Genomic DNA, 23,090 nt, shown 5'->3' on the forward strand with positions numbered 1-23,090 from the left:
CTTTAAATGATTCTGAAGTAAAGCTTCGTTCAAATCCAAGACCTTGATTAAACTCCTGCTCCCATCTCCACTTCATCATTAGCAATAGCACGACTCACTTCTGATTGGATCATTAGTCGTGATGATTACCCCGTTAATACCCACATCACTGCCCCCTTGACGCCGCATTGTCCCATAAATCTTAATTATCCCCATTAATGTTAATACTGGATGTGAGATTAAAGTCGCCATGGCAGCAAGTCAAGTTTAAATCTATAATTACTCCAGCACATTTTTGTCAGGTCCCAAAACCGTTACACAAGAGGAGACAAGATGGTACTAACTGTGACATCTTGAAACTGCAGTCTCATGGAAGGGCCGGCGGGCTGGGGGCGGTTGCTGATTTCCAGAATGGTCCTCATTAAAACTTCCAGAAGGCTCTCCACAATTAGCTGTACCTCCTCCGAGACCACTGGCTCCTGTAACAGTGACAGAGGAGAAATGAGTTAGGAGTGACTAGACAATTTTGGTTTGATTTGGCAGTGTCTTAGGAAACGCAGTTAATCAGCATTCGTAATTAAATCTGCAGTACTATTTCAGACTATTTTTCTCAGTAAATTAGTAAATTGTGTTTATCTCTGTGGACTCTATTGAGAAGGCAAGACACTACTACACTCACCTTGCCTAGTATGAATGATGAATGTGGTGTGTGTGTGTGTGTGTGTGTGTGAGTGTCTCTGTGTGTGTCTGAGTATCTCTGTCTCTGTTATTGGTGGTCAGAGGGGCAGATGGTGCAGATTGGACTTGTCTTGCTTCCATCATTCTACCCCAGGGTAACAGTAGCTTGCTATCACCGAGTATGGAAGCAAAATGTTAAGTGACTTCGAGTGCCCGGAAAAGCTCTGTGTAAAACAAATGCATAATTATTAGGGATAATATCGTGATATCTTATCGTCAAAGTTCTTACGATAATATCGTGGACCGTCACAGTATGTCATATCTATATCTATATCTATCTATCTATATATATATATATATATATTTCAAGTCGCTTTGTTTAAATTAAGATTTATGGTGCAGCAATAGAAGAAAAAAGACAGAAAAAAACTACATAGACCATGATCATTTCAGTATAGACTACATGAAGAATTAACAGTTCTAAGCACTTTTAAGTCTTAGTTCTTTGGATTAAGTCTTGTCAAGGCATTTTAAGAGGAAAAAGTAGCCGATTCACAGTTTTGTTTGCCTCCACAAAATATTGCATGTTTATCGTGAAAATATCGTACAGAGAGATTTGGATATTGTTACATTCCTAATCGTGAGCCTCTCCACCATATCGTGAGCTTTCCCATGATATCACAATAAATATTGTACCGTGAGGTTCATACCGTGACGACATCGTATTGCGAGACTTGAGACCTAATTTTTATCTGTCTAACATTAGTCTCCTCCCACTGCTGCATCACCCTGCCTTATTGCCTATGTCCTGAGCCAGAACACTTGTTAGAGTCTAAAATCACGGTCAGCCTTAGTCATCTCTATACAATATCAATAAAAAAATACCAATGTGCTTGCTAAAAAATGTGTTTTTTCTAGTTTTCCGAAAATGCTGAAATATGACTTAGGCAACTATGCTATTAGGCTAATGATTTGTGAATGAAAGCAAAACTCCAGGTATGTTTTGAGGAAATAAATCAATTGTATCACTGTAAAGCACTTTGTGTTGCATTTTGTATGAAAAGTGCTTTATAAATAAAGTTTGATTTGATTTGATTTGATAAAGCTCACAAGAATCAATTATACATACGTAAAAAAAAATACTGCTATGTAGCTTTATAATATTTCTCTTTTATCCTCTTAATTGGAGATCAATACAGAAATATATTATGGTGCATGGAGCTTGTGGAAAAAGGCTTGTGTGTATTTACTGTTTTATTAACAGCTTAAAATAGAATAACAAAAATTGGTTTTCAAAATCCAATTACAATTGACCATCCTCAATTTCCACTGATGCCAATTAACTGAAAATTTAATTCAATTGCAGATCTGACAATACTGTGAGATATTCCCGTTTTTAAGCAGGAGCAGCCAATGCAACTGTTTGAATATAAATAGAAGAGACGAGAGACAGCGAGGAAAATAAACTGGTGGGTTTGTATGTGTCTCCCTCTATTCTCTCCCCCAGACAAGACCGACAGATCTTGGACGCGGCCGTAATGAGAAGTAGCTTCAGACTGGCACATTGGCTGGCACTGCTGTCACTTCCCTTTAGAGGCACTGCCAGTCTATGTGTGGGTGTTATAATCCCCTATTGGGCACCTTTACCACAAGCTAACCCCTCTGCCAACCATTAGACCAAACCGGGAAGACCCCAGTTAGCCCCAAACACACACAAATATGGAATACACATACGCAGGGTTTGGAGTGAGTGCCACTTTAACAATGCCCGGTGCAAATGAATGGCTCTCATTACCAAACAGCGCCCATGCCCACCAAACAGCCCCCATGCCAGTGACTTAGTTACCAGGACTAATTAACCATACAGGCAAAACAAAGCAATCTGTTGGTATGTATTAGCTGGGGAAATGTGATGAGACTAAAGCCAGTGTCATGAGATGATTTCAATTTGTTTAGCTAATTGTTGATACACAAAATAAATTGAAAGATGGAAAATGTATATTTCTCTCTCTCTTTTTGAAAACATATTAAAACATAATCTACCAATGTAACATGAAAAAATTGGGATAAAACTAAAAGTAAACCCCAAACTAAATGTGAACCAGGCCAGGACTAGAACATCACTAGAAAAGGACCAAACCTATCTCAAAAGGACAAGTTAAAAGTATTGTGTTCTTTTGAGACACTATTTGAGTTAAGATCATGTATTTTCATGTATTTTATCTTCATTAATGTCTGATATAGAAGACTAGCAAGTACTGTATTTTCTGCACTATAGGGAGCTCTGGATTATAAGGCGCACTGTCATTGAATGGACTATTTTTGAACTTTTTTCACAAATAAACCGCACCGGTCTTTAAACTAAACACAGCAGTTAGATGGCTCAGTCGGACTTTGTTTGGCGCGTTCACGGTGACTCTGGGCTTTGTTCAGTTGTGGCGTGTAGGGAGGGTGCTGTCTGGGACCGCTGGATTGTTGACGTGTTCGCAGTGACTCAGTTGTTCAGTTGTGGCTAGAAGTGGCACACTGCACTCGCTTTTTCGGTTCGTTCCTGTGTTCCATTCCTTGGCGGCGTGGAGTGATGAGTGTGGCTGCAGGTGTTTTTCCCTGCACGGTCGCTGTCTGCTCCGTGTGTGTTTGCGTGCTCTGCGGGTGGTGCGGCTTTGTAGTTTACTGAAGTCGTGCTGGGACACCCGAGTGGATACGTGTATAGGGCGCTCTGGATTGTGGGTCGCGCAGTTATTTTTTGATGGGGTTGGAGGCTTCAAATGGTGCGGAAAATGCAGTAAGAAGACAAGATGTTATGGTCCCAGGCCTCCAATTTTGACTTTTTTTGTGTGTGTGTGTGTTTTAGTTTATTTTGCTGGCTGTCCTGATTCCCGCTGTGGGAGCCATGGTCTGTGATTGGTGGGACACTTCTACACTTGGCCAATCCTGTTTTACCTCCAGCCTGCTCCAGCTATTTAAGGAGATTGCCAGCACCCGTTAGGTTTTCCCGGCCTTGGTGGTCAGTCTGCCATTTTGTGTTTGTGTGTCTCTTTAGTGTCAGTCACTCGTTGTGTACTAGTATGTGTCTGATGTCATTTTGTGTTGAGACACTTGGTTAGTTTAGTTCTGTTTTGTGCCTTTTTATTTTGTCACTCAATTCTGTTTGTGGGTTTATGTGGTTTTACTTTGGGGCACTTGTGTTTTAGTTTTGTGTGTGTCCCTTAGTGTAATCACTCGTTTTTGTATAGACCTATGTGAGCTGTTTTTTAGGGATAAAACTTGTTGTATGTTAATCCTGTTATTTTACTTCCTATTTTAGGTTATTTTCTTCACCTATTTAAGTCTATTTTGTTAAGTTACCCTTTTACATTCCTGTTAATTAAACATTTATTCCATTCTCCACCTTGTTTTTTTTTGTGTTACTTCCCTGACCCTAGCGAGCTGGATCACAACACAAGGTGACTAGTAGTGATCCAACAATAAAATGTATCTTACTTTCTATACACTGAAGCACTATATTTTTATTTTAAAGGGTGTATCCTGGAAAAGTCCTTAATAATGTGTTTTATTCTTACTAAAAACTCTTAAATTGTCAGTTACAGAGGTTGGCGTACTTTTTTGTATCAAATATTATCTCGTAAAATTTTTTTCTTTCAAACTAGCACTTTTAATTATGTAAACTGCATCTTAATTGAGAAGTAAGGGCTTCTAGGGGTAAGTTTGTTAGTACTGGTTTGAGCTAATTTTAGTCTTGATAGACTTGGTTTGGTCCTGTTCTAGTCTTGGTTTAGTTCTGGTCTAATCCAGACAGAAAACAGAAATCCAGTTCACTTCCAGGATTAGTCTCTCTTTAGTCCAAAGTTTAATGCAGTGTTTGTGGCAATTAAGAAGCGGACACAAGGACTAAATCAAGAGAGAATCTGTGTGAATCCAAGGCTGTGTTCACACTTCTTCTGGTCTGGTCCTGGTTTGATCTCCCAAAAAATCTTGACTTAGGCTTCTTCTAATCTAGGTTTGGTTCAAAAATTAGTTCTCTCAATGTTTATGAGGAGTATGTGTGTAAGTCCATAAGACCTAAACTATAACTAGGACATAACATAAAAAAATCTTCTCTTCATAATTTTTCCTGTCCATTACTTACTGTGGTTCCATTCTCTTCCTTCTTTATGAGAGACAACATGCTGGTGAGGATCCGTGCACACATCACCAGGTCCCTCTGCTCCTTCATGTGTGCATGGAGCAGTCTGAGCACCACCGGCAACAAGATGCATCGCGACTCTGCAAAGAAAATAAAGACGTGAACTTAGGAAAGATTTTATAGGTTAATATGGTGAATTATTTGGATATATTTATAGAGGGACAGATGAGCTCTTTCTTAAACAGGCTTCTACAGCTCCGCTCAAACAGTGAGAGATACAGGACTATTCATACTATACTCTATATAACTGTACAACAATACACCCATATGTAATACACAGCCCTATGTCCTGTCAATCATTATTATTATTATTTTTTGCACTGTTTCTCTTCACAACCTCTTACATAAGCTGAGCTATATTTGTAATACTGTATTTGCATATTTTACTTTTACTTACTTTACTTTATATATACCTTCCTTTAATTATGCTATTTGCTACTATTGCAACTTATTTAGAATGTATTATTACTATTTATTATGTTTGCTCTTTATTATTATAATATATTGTAATGTGTGAGCTACTGTGTGCAAATTATTTCCTGTGTGGATCAATAAAGTCTAAGTAAAAAAATAAAATAAAATAAAAGAAGTCAAAGTAAGTGGTGGGATAAGGTGATACAGGTGACAATGAATATGGTAGCTTTGACATACGGTTAGAGCTGTGCAAAATCACCAAAATATAATTACGTTTTTGGTATAGTTTGTTAATTATAATTTTCAAGATTTTTTTTTTTTTTTCCTTTCTTTTTTTTTTTTTGTCATTAAAACATAAAAAAAAAAGAAAAAAAAAACTTTACTAAATTATCTTAACTACCAGTCAAAAGTTTTAAAACACCGCACTTTTTTCTCATTTTTTACTGTTTATTGTTTACTGTTCACCAAAACATATTCTAAACTTCTGATTCGTGAAAGTGTCCACCTTTGACAGATATAACAGCTGATCACACTCGTTCTTTTTACAATAGAAATCAAATATTCTCTAGTCTGTTGCAGAAGTTCCCATAAATGTGTGGCACTTGTAAGTTTCTTGTCTTTCACTCTTCTGTCCAGTTCATCCCAAAACCAGCTCGATGGGGTTTAAGTCTGGAGACTGTGTTGGACACTCCAAGTTTTCAAGCTCACCATCTTGTTGTTTTTTCCTGAGATAGTTTTGGCAGAGCTTGGACTTGTATTTTGGGTCGTTATCTTTTTATTAGCCTCTGACTGTTCAGCTCTTACCTTTGTACCATTTCAAGTTTTTCATTGGACTTGCATGACTTGGAATTGCAATAAATAACTGGAAAAAATTAGGGTGTTTTAAAACTTTTGACCGGTAGTGTATTCAGAATTAACACCTCAAACAACAAACATTTACTGACAAAGGGTTGAAAATCCAAGCTAAATACTGACCATTTTAAATTATTAGGTTTTGGTTTAAAGTTTATATACTACATGAGAGTGAGTTGTAGTACAGTTGACTGGAGTACAGTAAGAATTTAGTCCTGTATTGCAAACAAGCTTTCATATTTCTACGGTGGAAGCTTTTAAATATGTTGTAATAATTAAAGGTTCCTTGGTGTAATGCCCGCTATTTATTAATATGAACAGAATGACGGATGCGTTTTCCTGTTCAGTGGAAGCCTTTAGGGAGCGGAATATAAATAAACACTAAACACACTTCGATAATTTGCTTTTATTAAGAATAATTAAATGACATGGCGCTCTGTGGGCTTGCATTCAGCCAGAGTGTGGAGAAATGATGGCACCACAGGGGGGAACACCTGAACATGGTAATACGGACATGTAGCGCTAATATAAACTCATTAATTACAGCAGAGCACATGCATTAACCCCAGCTATTTATTTTAGTTTATTTCATACTGTGCTGTTTGCCAACTCCCCCCAAGACGTGTGTAATGAGATGTTTGTTACTTAGAGAGTCGAGGTGGGGGATATTGACAAAAATGAACATCACAATATATATTTTATTTGAATCTTGATGACGGTATTATGGCAGTAGATTAGAAATGTGCTAAAAGGCGTCTTGAGTTTGTATTGTCATTGTATGGCGCAAAACGTGAATTGAATGTAAAAATTAAAAAGTGCAAAAGTGTAGAAATGTCTAGTGCTGAAGTTAATATATACGATAAAACAATATTGAAACCAATCCATAAAGCAGGATTATCCCCAAAAATGTAAATCTACATGTACAATATGATAAAAAAAAAAACATGATCTGAGCTGCAATAAATAAATAGTAGAATGCATATATATGTAAAATGTAGATAGAAGTCTAACCCTTTACGGCTCAAACCTGATCGTAGCACTGACTTTTTTACTAGTGCAAAGAAAAAGTATTCCTGATAAATACTGACCCCCAAAAATGATTGTTATATGTACTGAGCAAATAGTATTTGTTGTGACAGGCCTAGAAAAAACAGCTTGTAAGGTTACACTGCAAGATTAATTTTCATTTTGTTTCAGTTTTAATCAGCCATTTTTGCAACCTTTTAATTATTTTTTTATAAGATGTTGTAATTTAGCAGAATTCTGAGTCAAAAATAAATTGGCCATGGAACAAGCCCTGAGATTCTGTTTCATATTTAAAGATAATTGTTGTAGAACGGCCGGAAATGTACACATGGCATACAAACTAACTGAAGCTCTATTATTGTATTCTTTCACTGATTTCTATTTGTTCTAATCAAAATTAAGTTGTAATCATATTAAATACCACAAAATGTGATAATGTTTCAGGTAGAGTCAAGTAGTTTGAAGTATGGACACCAAAACATCTGTATTTTTTATATTTACTTCACTTTTTGTTGTCATTTGTGGTAAATGTTTGTATTATAAATGCAAGAATGAAGAAGCCTAAATAATTTTTTGAGTCCAAGTCCAATAAAACACTATGCAAAATGCCCCTGATAATAAACATGAGTCTACAGTGTACGTAAATGTGCCTTTACCTGGGTTGATGTACAGCTGGCTCTCCACTGTCTTAGCAATGCACTGCAGTTTGATGGTCTCTAGGGGGCACTCTGCTTGAACAGTGGTAGGCAAACTCGCCAGTGTCTCCCTGACGAAACCAGCCACTTCCCTCACTGTAAAAATCTTCAGTAACTCTCCATACACCGCAGGGAATGTCCGAAGGAAAACAGCCTAAAGGAAAAAAACACAACATACACCTTAGTGGTCAATATAACCACAACTAAGACCCATCGATACTGAAATAATTACTTATTTAACACAAATCTATGTATTGATGTTTTCAGATGCTAACAGCAGTCTTGCAGTACAACTCGGTTTAATTGAGTGGTCAGGGACAAGACAAGCACTAGAGTGTACCATTCCTGTGTTAGCCCGGAATTGATTTGGTCTAATACCAATTAATTTATGTTTAGGGATTATACGGATTAAAGAAAAGCACTGGTCCATACTGGCTGGAATGTGAAGTGCTAAATTATGAAGGTTAGAGGGTGTAGAATAATTGCAATTGAATTAAGATTCCTCAGGCTCCCGGGTAAAGTCTAGTGGAGAGGAAAATCCGATAGTCGAACCTCGGAAGGTTTGGGAGTCCCTGCTTAGACTGCTGCCCCCGCAACCTGGCCCCAGATAAAGCAGAAGAAAATGGATAGATGGATGAATTAAGAGCGTCTGTCATTAGCAAATGTAAAGGATATTTAGAGCAATATTGACAACAAATTACCCTGCCTCAATTGGACTACTTAAATATATTTTGAAATGCCTGAAATTCCTGTATTCATTCATTATTTTTATCCTATTTTTAAATATGTTTTTTAATAAGCAATATACTTAAATTAATCTTGATTTTTATTTATTTTTTTATAATAGCCAATCAGTCATAGTTTCATATTACTTTTTGTTAGTAAAATGCTTGGGAAAATTATCAGCAGAGCACCAGAAGGAAACAGTTATGGGAAGCTAGAGAATATGACCAAAACCTCCAGGAAAACACATGTATACCCATTTCCCACACATGGCTGTATAAAACACATGAACCACTGCAGTAGTGTGTAATTATGCATTACTCAAGCCTCTTTAGCTTGTTTGTTTTGCTCTTGTTGAAAATCAGTGAAGGCGGCTGCCTGCTGCGCCCACCTCCCACAGCTAAGTGGGGAAAAAATGGGCACTTTAAAAAAAATCCAGTTCTGACTGAAGAGCCCGGAGCAGCAGGAAATTCAATTACAGACAATTTCGCACCTATCGCAACTGAATTAGCACAAGTCCTTAAAGGGATGCAGGCCAGGTTCTTGGGAAAGTAAGAAAGTTGGGGGGAAAGTTTTATTTTTCTTATGTAACATTGGAGTTTTAAAATAGCATATGCATATTTGACTAATTTCAGATCCTTTAAACCATAGTTTCCCAAAGACCGGGTCAGCTACACAGCCACTCTGTGGGAAAACCATTGTTTAAAACTTAGTAATACTAATAGTTCAGAGAGAAACGATCACCCAGTCAACAATGAAATATCCTCAGTACTGTTCAATAATGGTCACAGATTTATTTTGTGATTTACAAATAATGTCTATTGACTTGGGTCGCAAAGGTTTGTGACTTTTAAAATATGGGTCCCCAGAAAAAAAAAGTTTGGAAAAAACTGCTTTCAACAATATATTTTTCAGGAGACTGATCAATCCGTGAGTTCATGGTGCTGTTTCAGTGTTTGAGTTTCTGCAAAAAAGGAGAAAGTGACTAAATGAAAAACTGTGGACTGGGATTGTGGAGTGTGTAAGAGTTGTTTAACAGCACACATCAAATCACCTGTTGTAGTTCCAGATAAATGTAATCTTTATGGTCAAAACAAAGCTCAGATTAAATTCTAACTTGAGTAACAGGGCATCAGACAGAGCAGTGCCTTCAGTTAGTATCACACCCCCAGGAAATGTTGATGACGTCAGCTGCAAAGTATCACCAGGGAGGGTTGCAGAGACTCAGTTCTTGGTGCCATTATGTCTGAAAACCCTTATAAAATGCCCTCATAATTACACAAACATATTGTACAGCCTTACCTGAGTTTGTGCGACTGGACTTGTGCCTTTGTTTTCTTGGGAGAGGAAGAAGCGGATGGACATGAAGAGTTCATGGATACAGACTCTGAACTCCTCCTCATTCTGCCCCCCGGTGGCCAAAGAGAAGAGACGCCGTGACTGGATGATGTATTTGAAGATATACTCGCTGGCCTAAAGAGAAGAGAGTCATCAGTACTTATCATGTATTTATTCCCTTATCCCACATAATATGAGAGATCGTATCAGTGACAGTGTTAAGATATTGAGTTTGACTTTAATTTCTTCTCATGTATGAAGTGAAAAGCATGGTGTAATTATAGTTTATCTGATGAATAAAGATCTGTGTTTGGAAAAAGGGTGTCAAGATTATTTGGTTACGTGTAAATTGCAATTATTTAGATGTAGAACTGTACAAAAGCGCCAATTCTAGAATTTTAATCCAATTATTCACTGTTGTTTGGTCAACATTTGTCTGTTTCTGTCTATTGTCGTCATCTCCACACCTTAACCGGGGGATACAGTTGAAAATAATGTGGACTGTCCCTATAATAACTTCTGTATGAATCTGTATGTTTCTTCACATGATAATCGTAGCATTAAAATGTTATATTGTGGCATGCCTATTTAGAAACACTACAATTTATGAAATAAATAAATGGACAATAAATTAGACAATAGATGAATGTGTTTGGTTGCTGATGAGTTAATACAGTAAATTGTGAGAATTGTGTGAGAGGTTTGATCAAAGCCAAAATATATGCACGATTTCAAGGCATCTCTATTCTGAAAACCACTCTACACTTTTTGTTCTTCCTCTAATTGAGTGCTATGACACATAAACACGCACACACACACAAAAACATGAATATTCCAGACAGAATCATCCATCCAGGATCTCCCCCATGCCCCTATCTCCCAGTCAGTCTTTGCTTCCTTTTCTTTTCCTTTCACTACAACATGATGTATCTGAGGTACACGATGTATGTACAATGTTGACGTTGTAAACTGTTTCACTTGGTTTTGATTAAATGAAGATAAAAAAAAGGAAACCACTGTAAGCCGCAGTCCTTGGATGCCACACACATGAATAAACTGCATGTACAACTGCGGTGCATCTCTCGTTTATTATTAACTGCACAACAAAGTATTATTTACAGGGTTGCCAAATGTATATTGAATGATAGATGAGAGGCAGAGTGGTGAAGCTACTCTTTTGACAGCATTATATAGCGTGTATACTCTGTGTAAGACTGAATAAACCAAAGCATTAAATATGTATATGAGAGTATGTAACAGGAGCTATAAAGCTATATGTTGAATATATTCACAGATTATATGGGCATACATTAGCAGTGTTGCGTGACACAGGGATGTTTAGATTTGTATGGCTTTGTTTTAAAATGCAGAACAGTGATTTCAATGTGCTTGTTGCTTAATTTAACGCACATTGTAAGGACTTGTGCAAAATTTGGGTCAATATCTTCATTTTAAAATTTGGGATTTCAAAAAATGTAATTTGAATTTGGAATTTTTAAAACATATTATCAGAATGATCAGAATTTCAAACTGATATTCATAAAAAAAGGACCATACTTGGGGGCCTAATTTTTTCCCAACCAAGTTATTCCACACAACCACAACTGTGCATCAATGGCTAAGATAACAAATGTTAATTTTTGGCAATTTATTTTTTCCACAACCAGGTTATGTTTAGGATTAGAGTTAGGTTAAGGAGAAGTTAATTTGGCTATGGTTAGAGGGATAGGTTAACTCACTTAAGTACACAGCTTTTTCATCATTTACTGTTAATGTGATGTGTTTTGATTGTAAATAATAGATAGTTTGTGTCTGTTTTGAGTGTGTTTTATGCATGATTTTGTCTGCTTTGTGTATAGTTTGTGTGTGTTCTCTGTGTGTTTTGATGCAGTCTCACCTTCAGCACCTGCTGGATGTGATCTTGATGCTCTGCGTCCACGATGCGGTCCACCCACCACTTGAACACTTTGATCAGGTCCCTGGGGACACAACGCAGCCATTTACCATTCAGCTCCAGCCACTGCCCAGCCTCTGCACCAACAGGCTCACACAACAACGCACTGCACCACGTTTCGCTCACATACACAGGTGAAACATTAAAACAGAAATCTTCTCGTCAGATAAATTCTTGGCTGACTGAAGACATGACCTGTGCATCGATTAATGGACTAAAAGGAGCTAGCTGTTGCAGATTAGGATTTCTTGCACGAACTAATTCAAATAAGTACTAGAAAACTAGAAGTAATGCAAAACTCTTGTGAACTTTAAGCCAACTAGTGAAGGTGTATGGATATTTAAAACAGCTTCAGTTTGAGAGAAGAACTCAACCTGCATGTTTTGTGTGTTAAACGTGTGAATGAAACAACATTATAACACAGATCAGAAAATAGCATAATATAGGACCTTTAAACTGCCCCACGAAGTTACCCCATGCCTTCTTCTTTCTGCTGTGGTATATATAAATACTTATAATCCTGATAAAATAATAGTCCATTACAAAAAAATGCTCGACATCATGGTCCAATTAATCAACTAAACAACTATAGGACTACAGCGCTACAGTCTACTATGTCAATGACCCTTTCAAAGCATACTTTCAAGCCTGTTGCCATAACATAAGCGATGTATGATATATTACTGAAAAAATAACCCCATATGCGTGACTATATAATGTGCATATTGATGAAGAATATAAAATAGAATAAATAAATAACACAATGAAACACTTCAGTTTATAAGTTATAATGAGTTGATGAAAAGTTTCATTAACCTCAAACATTGCTAAGAACATGTTTATTTCTGTTGCCGTGTATAAACATCATTGTTAATTTATTCTTCACTAATTGCTTTCAAAATGAGTTATGAAAAGGAAAGGCCAAAGCAGTGTTTTTTTGTTTGTCAGTACACATATGAAGTGCAACAAAACTTGTCATTGCCATTAACCTTTATTTAATCACAATTGCTGGGTGGGGACCACACTCGTGAGGTACTACATCCTTCAACATTAGATCGACAAAGTAGTTTAAAATTAAGATACTGGTTCAGATATGTTAAGATTAAGGTTTATGTTAAAGGGTTTGTCTGTAATGTTCCACAGCATGGCATTACAGTTCTCTATCTTGCATTTTCTCAATTACAAGTGTTTTTATTGTCAAGAAAATACCTTACAAAACACGCGTTCGTATTGCAGGGTCTCACCTCTACATAGATCTGACCTGTAACTTGGGTTTGTGGGATTACCTGCTTGTCTCCATGGAGTTGGCAAGTTTAATATCACACTGTGGAAAATTCCTGACAAAGCAATAACTTCTCCATGGAGACAAGCAGTAGTGGACCCTCTAATAGAAAAGTTACACAGTGCACCTTTAGGGTTAGGATGAGTCTCTGTAAAATAACATGCAGGTTAATTTCATGTCCCAATAAGGAAAGAAAACCTAACATGTATATCCGTGCTCTCACCAACACTAAATAATTCAACTTCTTTAATTTCTTTAAGGGAAATTGCTGCCAAAGTGACACATTGTGTGCTTTATGTGTGTGTAAAATAACAACATGATATCAGCATGGGCCTCATAGCAGGTACAGCGAGTGTGAAGAAGGCAGCCGGTGAGAACAGCAGGTCGTGAATATGTGAGTCTGCATGGGAGGGATCAAAGAAGGACCAGTGAAGGAGACTCAAGACGACACAGCGCTATTCTCCAATCATCCACCAGGGGGCACTGTAGTCATAACGTTTAGAGCTAACACACTCACTGAAATGCACTGCACTAGACAGTTAGTTACCTGACAACTGTTGTGACATTTAGGGAGGGTCAATTTGAGTGGATTAATTTCTTTATAACAGTATAGGTGATTACACTGTTGTATTAAATGCCGAGTAGAGTTTTTTGACAAGGGATTAAAATGTCAGTAGTTCAAGTAAGATCCAATTTGCATGTGTACTAGTATGTGTGTCGATTTTTCTTACATGTTTACTTTGGTGTTCACAGTTTACATCAAGGTACATAAATTAAAAGAACATAATTACCTGTACGACAAAGCTCCAGCGAAGTGGCTCTCGATGTAGGTGTCCATGACGGGTTTAAAATGTTGAAATTTACTGTCTTGGAGGAGGTTGATTATGTGAACCTAGGAAGAAAAAAGACAAATTTAGCATTAGATTTTCCAAATAAAGCAAGAATAATGAACTTAAAGGTGTGCTGTGTAACTTTTCTGGTGGAAGATATGACTTCCTATGACCTCCTTGTGTCCATGGAGATGTTATTGCCACGCTTGTTATGTTCCCTGGGAAGTTATTAAACCAATGTGCCTACCGTTTATTTCATTACAGGTGTTTTTATTGCTCGAAAACATCTTGAAAACACATATTCATACTGCGAGTGGGGTCAGCTGTCCACAGATGCTTGTCTCCATGGAAATACACGGGTTTAATGCCAGGCTGTGGAACATTTTTGACAAAGGAACAACACCTCCACCTAGAAAAGTAGCTGGCATACCTTCCACCAGAAACGTTACGCAACACACCTTTACAACCAGGAATTGAATACCATGATTTTGGATATAATGCGTGAAATTGGATTTTGTAGTAAATCGTTTAAATATAATTCTTTCATCTTACAAATATTCACCAGTTGTGTAGGGGTGATATGATAGAACAGGTGTAGGCATATTACATAAGACCAAAACCATTATGTTACACAACCGAAGATGCTGGTGATCTAAATCCATTACGCTGTGGTTTCCTCTGTGTGGAGATTGCTGTAAATTCTGCATTATCTATTTGACCGCAGGAGATAAAATATCCAAGAGTCAGGCTTATTTGATTGATTTTAACTCGCAAATAGAAAAAGGTATAGCTCCCCGTCTCCATGGAGCGTTTCATCACCGATAATGCCACATGAGGGGAAAAAGTGCGGTTTGTGTCAGTGTGTAGAAGGAAGGAGAGACGGCGAGCCAATCGATCTATCTGCAGTCCATCAGCGCACTGTGCTGTGACTGAGGGAGATTGGTTCACAGAGTATTGAAGCATTACTGTACCAGACCAGAGACCAGAGACCAGAGACCGGACCAGAGAGACTGGAGGAGAGACCGGACTAGAGACCAGACTAAAGACCGGAGACTGGACTGGAGACCAGACACCAAAGACCAGACCAGAGACCAGAGACCGGACCAGAAAGTGAAGGAGAGACCGGGCTAGAGACCAGACCTGAGAGTGGACTAGAGATCGGACCAGAGTCCAGATACCAGATACCAGAGAACAGAGACCAAAGACCAGAGACCAGAAACCGGACTAGAGACCGGAGCAGAGACCAGACCAGAGACCGGACTAGAGATTAGACCAGAGTTCAGAGACCAGACCACAGACCGGACCAGAGAATGGACCACAGATAGAATCAGAGACCAGACCAGAGACCGCACTAGACATAAGACCAGAATTCAGAGACCAGAGTCCAGAGACCAGACCAGAGACCAGAGACTGTACCAGAGACCGGACCAGAGACCGGACCAGAGACCGGTCCAGAGACTGGACTCTGGTCTGACTAGACTAGATCAAAGACCAGACCAAAGACCAGACCAGAGACCGGAAACCAGAAACCATAGATCAGAGACCGGACCAGCGCCAAAACTTTGTCTTAGTGGCTTCTGTGGTCACACTCTGGACAGGTCTAATGTAATACTATCTGAAGCATAAAACTTAATTACTGTAATAAAAACTTGTGGGATATTTATTGGTTTGTTTATTTTGGAAATGAGGCAAGTGATTTTTCTCCAACTCTATAAACAGCTGCTGGATCAGTGCTGCATATTTAATTGCAATCACATTTGAACTACTGTTTGAAATGTCAAAATGATTTAATCACAAAAGCTTAAATTATGTAGGAAGCAGAACGTCCTCTGTAAACAACACAAAATTGCATCTGGGCTATATATGGTGTAAAAAAATAAAATAAAAAATGCTTAGTTAAACAGTTTACATGTCAGTTTTCTCAAATTTTAATGTTCCTGGATGACTTTAAATTTACCATTCGTAATTAGACTGGTTGACCCAATCTTGTATTCTCACTTATCACCACTAAATGCTGCCTATGTTACTTTCCTGACAGAAGAAGACCAGAGAGCACAGGTAAGTCTGAACAAAGGCCAGATGAAGGGAGGGGTAGAGGTAGAATAGGTTTCAGATCTGCCATCTACTGGTTAAAAAATCAAAATAAACTCGTGGATGGTGGCTTTAAAGCTTACACTGTAATACAGATTTGAAAATATGCATTGGAAATCAGATTTTAAATGCAACACTGTTTTTCCCATGCCCGTATCAAATGAGTTATTTTTATTTTTCATTATTCTACTTATTAGAAGCCCCCACCCTCCAGTGTCCCATGTCAAATCAAGTGAATGTCATGTTTTGTTTTGTAAAATTGTAATTCACCTTTTTGCAAACTAAAAGCAAATCAATGCAGTCTAATTTTGGGGTAGAAAATACAATTGGAAATGACAAGAACAGTTTTACTAATCATTACTATTATGTATTATGACAGTAGATAGTGAATGTTAACTTTAATTATCCCTAATAACGTCTTTCAGATAAAAAAAAGGAAAAAAAAAGAAGCAAGTTTCTAATCTTTAGTAAACTCACCAGCGAATCGAAAACCTTGAGTCCATATCTTGAGCTGCTTTCATCCAGAATTCCAAACAGAGTGTCCAGTGTGTCCTGAAGGAACTGAGTGAAAAAAGTAAAAACAGATGAGTTATAACACAACGCAGCGACCTGTTGAACTTAATATGAAAAAAAAAAAAAAAAAGCATATGAAACAAAATCAAATAAGGAACGATCAATATTTCAACAGCAGAGGAGCAGAGGCAATTTTGGGCCCAGAATCTGATAAGAGGGGACCTACTTTGACAATCTCGGAGCCATCGATCTCCTTGAGCTTTGACAGGCTGTCGTTGATGCGTTCAGGGTGAGCACGCCACTTCAACAGGTCCAACATGTCGCCTGGAGAGAAACAAGGTGAGAGATAACAGTTAGGAGTGGAAATACAGACACACTAATGAAACAAAGAATACTTAAAGGTTGTATAGAGGATTGTTTTTAAGTGAAGAGAAATACAGCGACAGTCCTCGTTACTGTTGAAGTTTCCTGCCTAGAGGTAATTCAGCGACCGACGCGTCAGTTTTTAGACCCTTCGTCTGTTTCAGTCGCACCATCGGTGGAAGGAATCTCCAAGAATCACCTCAGTTTGTCTTCGCTCCTTTTCTCCTTCTCTTCTTCTTTCAGCGACCTCAATTACGGACTTTCTTTTGCGGCGAACCGGTCGTGGATTCTCGTCCGCCGTCGCGACAAACTTTGTGCGAAATGCGAGGAAGCGACAGTTTGAAAAAGCCTCTAAGAACCGCTGCATAAACCACGTAATCCCCGCGCTCCGACGAGTCAGTTACACTAGGGAGTTTGATTGACAACCCAACAGCCAACAGAAAATGAGGGAGCCTCGTTTTCTATTGGCTGATGTTTATCTGTCCTCAACACGTCCACAGTTGATAGATTTTCATTCTTTTTTTTTTTGGTCATTATAATTACAAAGCCGCTGCGTCTCTGTAATGGTATTTTAAACTTTCATTGACAATTTGAAACAAAAAAAAAATCCATACAACCTTTAAAGGGCTCGTATTACGTTATTTTCTGATCTGCAGTGTGTTATAATGTTGTTTCCTCACCACAAACATACCCTGAGTTTTGTTTTGTTTCATTTGCACATGTTTAACACACAAACCCTGCATATTTAGGCTGAGTTCTTCTCTCAAACAGAAAACACTCTGCTCCACCTTGTGATATGTCATACAGGAAGTGCTCCACTGTGTTTTTAAACTCCACTCCACCTTCAATAGAATCATATGGATAATTTAAGCCCTGGAATTGCCAAGACCTACTGAAGTAAAGGAAAAATGAGTTGTTAACGTGAAACTATCACTACATGTACATGACATCACAAGGTGGAACAGAGCATTTTGAGCTTTGGAGATGTGGAAAGACTAATAATAAAGAGTTACTCAAATATGTGCGAATGAAACAAAACACAACTCCAGGTCTGTTTGATGAGGCAACAACATTATAACATGACTTAAAGCTCACAAGAGTCAGTTTTGCATAATATGGAACCATTATTAATACCAATTGATTAATGTTGAGATTGTATTTATTAATTGTCACGTGACATTTAATAAATACACCGTGACACCTCTCCCATCCTTTTTTCTACTCAACAAGAATTCAAGCCCTCTGGTCTGATGAGCACCTGTGCTCGCAAGTTTTGATCCTGTGCAGCACTCCAATATTTTTATTTTTACCAATTATTTAATATCGGAACCGAAGATGGTTTGGTGCATCTCTATATCTGAAGCTCTCTTACTCAATTTTAACTTTAATCTAACCATATGTTTACACAATCTGACCAGAAAGAGCTGACTTGGTTAGAACTACAACAGGTGAGATTATTTGTGTATTTAAACTCTCACACGTAAAATTATTAGCGAGCTAGTTAGTAGTTAGTGCAGTTTCACAGTCAGTCTCATCTTTTTGTTGAAAATCAAACATCTAAACAGGACCATGAACACTCGTATTGATCACAGGCTCCTGAAAATGTGTTGTTTAATCCATTATTTATTATTTTCTTGAGATTTAAGACTATATTAAAACATTTTTGTCAGTTTTCGCTAATGTGTGCATTGCATCACCGTGGTAACTGTTAAACATTCTGCCAATAGAGATACATGTACAACACCCCCAGCGTTATATCACTGTAAAGCAGGGGTGTCAAAGTGAAATTCACAGAGAGCCACAATTAAAAACTGGGACTAAATCATGGGCCAAACTAAATATTAAAACATTTCAGCAACATCTGCATGTTTTCTCTTCTTTCGAGATATGTAATGTTAAACTTTTTCTCATTAAAATAAATGTTTAATAATAGTTTTGCTTAAACACTGAATCCAGAACAAGCATAATATAAAATAATAACACAATTTTAAATAAATAATAACTCTATAGCCTATCTGTAGCCAGCGGGTCAGCTCTAATGCATAATTGATATAATCTCGTGGGCCAAATATAATTGTATCGTGGGCCAAATTTGGCACCTGGGCCTGAGTTTGACATGTCTGCTGTAAAATATCAATTGCCAGTCCACCTGTTACAACAGTTCTCTTCATTGGACTATAAAGGCTTGCTCAGACAACACATCAGTCTTGGGTCTAAACTAGGACTAAACCTGGAGCTAAAACCCCGACTTGATCAATGCTAGAACAAGACCAAACCAACCTGACTACATCAGGACTAAACCGGATCAAACCAGGAACAAACCAGACTAAATACAAACCTGCCATGTGGAGCGACAGATGGGGCTATACTAAAATACACAGAATTGATCTTCATAGAAAACTACAAAGAGACTGTGACTGTGACTATCCGCGTGTATCCGTCTATCGTCACAATCTTGATCAGTGTACAATAATTGGAACAAGTATAACACGTCAACACAAAGAGAGAGAGTTTTCAATACACCCCCAAAACTTTAACAATGATGACATTTTCAAGTGTGACAGGAAATAAAGGAGATAAAAAGTCATCTCTCTGCGGCTTAGTTCCCTCATGAATAAAACATTGTAACTGAGAAAAACTTTTACTGTGCATTCAAATTCAGCTCGACACTTCTGAACAAGTATGATATATATTTATTATGAGAATTTGTACCATTACAGTAACAGACACCAATAATTTAAAGGTGATTTGGTGAGTTTCTATTTAAATATAAAATGAGCTGCTGTGTAGTGTAGTTAATCTGACCTTCATGCATATTCAGCAGTTACGCCTACAAAGACAGAAGAAAATATGATAAGATAAACCTGTATTTGTCCCCTAATATGGAAATTACAGTGTTGCAACGCAGCAGGAATATCAGAAAATGCTACAGTCTTCACTCTGCTGCCAGTTTAAAGCAAATCCAGCTTGTAATTCAATAGGAATTCACAATAAAACCATGGAGTAAATTATTGAGTATATAAAATGGGTCCCTTTATATCACTGTTCCATAAACGCAAAAGTGTAACTGAATACTCTGCATATTTTACCGTTCTGTGTGAGTTTGGTGGAGCAGAGGAAGCTGGTGATCCAGAAAGACTCCTTGGTCCCTTTTAAGGTCTGGTTGTTGGAGGGCAGGTTGGCTTTGGAGAAGGGCATCTTCAGGTAACGTGAGCAGTCGGCCAAACTCGTGTTCTCCTCACACTGCACAGGAATAATTAAAAAGAAACAAGATGTATTTGTTATCAATGTGAAATAAAGTAAAAAGATATGCTAAAATATAGTTCCAGTAATGTGTGTATGTTATTTCAAAAGTGTTCAGCAGCATACACCACCAGTCAAAAGCTTGGACACATCCGCTCATTCAGTGGTTTTTCCTACATATTTAATACTTTTGACATTTTAGATACATAAAGAAGAAATCAAATACATACAAATACAGCAAGACGGAATTATTTAGTAAAGAAAAAAGTTAACTAACAAAATATTTTTCGACAAAGCTACAAAATTCCATGATGAATTAAGAAAAAAAGCACTGAAAGAGAGGTGAGTTTTTGTTGTCATATCTGGTGTTAATCAAAATTACCTCTCTAAAGGTGTACTATGATTGATTTTTATTTTTAAATTTATTTTATTTATTTATTTTTTTTTTTGCATTCATACATTACATTCATACCATACTCCATACAACTGTACAACTGCTCACCCTTATATAACAGATAATACTCCCTACAACTGTACAACTCACTCTTATATAACAGATAATACTCACTACCCTACAAAATACCTAACTCACCCTTATGTAACAGATAATACTCCCTACAACTGTACAACTCACCCTTATGATAATACTCCTACAACTGTACTCCTACTTATGTAACAGATAATACTACTACAACTGTACAACTCACCCTTAAGTAACAGATAATACTCCCTACAACTGTACAACTCACCCTTATGTAACAGATAATACTCCCTACAACTGTACAACTCACCCTTAAGTAACATATAATACTCCCTACAACTGTACAACTCACCCTTAGTAACAGATAATACTCCCTACAACTGTAACTCACCCTTAATAACAGATATACCTACAATGTACTACCCTACAACTGTACAATACTAATCCCTAACTGTACAACTCACCCTGTAACAGATAATACTCCCTACAACTGTACAACTCACCCTTAAGTAACAGATAATACTCCTTACAACTGTACAAATCACCCTTAGATAATACCCCTACAACTGTACAACAACTCACCCTTATGTAACAGATAATACTCCCTACAACTGTACAACAACTCACCCTTATGTAACAGATAATACTCCCTACAACTGTCCCTGTAACAACATACTACAACTACACCCTTATGTAACAGATAATACTCCCTACAACTGTACAACAACTTGCCCTTATGTAACGGATAACCCTATGTCCTGTCAATCATCATATCATTGTTGCGCTGTCTTCTTATGACCTCTTGTATAAAGCTGTCATTTTTATATTTTATTACTTATCTTTCTATTTTTTACTTTATTTAAATTTATATAATTATGTCTTATCTGACACCAGTCTCTTGCTATTTTTTTTGTTTTGATACTTATTTAGAATTTATTTTACCATTTATATTTTTGCTCTTTGTTATCATATTATTGTGATGTGGGAGCTACTGTGTCCAAATAATTTCCCTTGTGGATCAATTAAGTTTTTCTAAGTCTAAGTCTAAGTGTCCTTCGCCTGCTTGTCTCCATGGAGGTGTTATTGCTTTGGCTAGAATGTTCCACAGTATTGCATTATCCATCTCCAGGCAAAGTTACTGGTCAGATGTGTGGAAGGGGCGATATTGTTTACTTTAAGACTGCATGTTTTTCAAGGTATTATTGAGCAAAAAAAATAGATAGATATGTTTAATGTGTACTATAGAAGATTACAGGACTCCTATCCACAAAAGATTCATAGAGCGTCTTTAAAAAAAATAATAAATTAATAACAAAAAATCTGTTTACTAAATGTTCTTATGTTGATTATTACTACTTCAATCAAACCTGAAATACTGCAAAATTCACCAAACTGAGATTCAGACAAATTGTACAAGCAACTCAAATTTTAAATATCAAAGGAACTGCCCTAGTTTTAAAACCATGTGAGGATTCTGTTTACAACATTACATAACATCAATAAATCCTGTTTCTGAGTTTGGCCTCTAAAGATTTCTACAAAAACTTCACAAGTCAATAATTAGACATTTCATTTTCCCGGTGTCTGGGTATCTACAATGTTTGGACAGATTTTTGTGAGTTTATTTTAGGCCAGACGAGAAAGTAGGCCATGCCAGTTTCATTGAGATTTCAACAACGTCCATCTGGCACCGGAGCTCATTCTTTCCTGTGGTGGGAAACACAAGGCTACCACAGTGGTCCTTTTTTTTAAAAACTGGTACTTCACAGGTTAAGGGTTGAAATATGAATAGAGTTGGAATAGAGTTTTTTGTCACACTGTCGAGGAAAACAGTTATTATGACTGATTAGTTATATTTTATGATTTGTGTTTGAAAAGCATAGAGGAATGGTTCACTCCAGGTTTTTCTTTTTATTTACTCAATTACAGTTATTTCTTTGCTTTAAAAATACCTTGAAAACACTATGAGCAGGGCCGCCTCTGCACATAAAAGTTTAATGCCACAGTGTGTAACTTTCCAGTACTTTTTATTCAAGGTCAATACACCCCCCTTTTCATTATTAATTAAAGGGCTCAGATTACATTATTTTCTGTTCTGTGTTATAATGTTGTTTAATTATCGCAAACAGACCTGGAGTTGTGTTTTGTTTTATTCACACATGTTTATCACACAAGTACTGCATATTTAGGCTACGTTTATATGATGAAGATCTGAACAGAAGACGCAAAAGTGGTGCCGCATCTTCACTTTTTATTCAGCGTTTAGACGAGTGTTTTTGGGAGGAAATCTGCGTGCATACAGTGACGCAAAAGTGTGTGGAATTTGACTGTGTATGCTTGTACTTAAAGCAACAAGGGCGTCTTTGGACATACGGAAGTTTTTCAAGCCACGTATTTTCATCAGCTACTCCTTCCACAAAGTTGTCCCACCATCAACTGGTT

General features: G+C 37.3%; 1 protein-coding gene across 1 annotated transcript in view; it reads right to left on the reverse strand.

Annotated features, from left to right (window-relative positions):
* The window catches only part of dock4b (dedicator of cytokinesis 4b), a 279,898-nt gene that overhangs the window by 84,177 nt on the left and 172,631 nt on the right, over positions 1-23,090 (reverse strand). Inside the window, 9 exon segments of the mRNA XM_055153283.1 lie at positions 324-458; positions 4,787-4,923; positions 7,792-7,984; positions 9,856-10,026; positions 11,789-11,870; positions 13,919-14,019; positions 16,526-16,609; positions 16,788-16,885; positions 20,014-20,167. Of these exon segments, the coding sequence (XP_055009258.1) occupies positions 324-458; positions 4,787-4,923; positions 7,792-7,984; positions 9,856-10,026; positions 11,789-11,870; positions 13,919-14,019; positions 16,526-16,609; positions 16,788-16,885; positions 20,014-20,167 (1,155 nt within the window).

This window comes from Boleophthalmus pectinirostris, unplaced genomic scaffold, assembly GCF_026225935.1.
Source record: "Boleophthalmus pectinirostris isolate CB_2022bp ecotype Guang Dong unplaced genomic scaffold, ASM2622593v1 HiC_scaffold_18, whole genome shotgun sequence".
In the NCBI taxonomy this organism is placed as follows: Eukaryota; Metazoa; Chordata; class Actinopteri; order Gobiiformes; family Gobiidae; genus Boleophthalmus; species Boleophthalmus pectinirostris.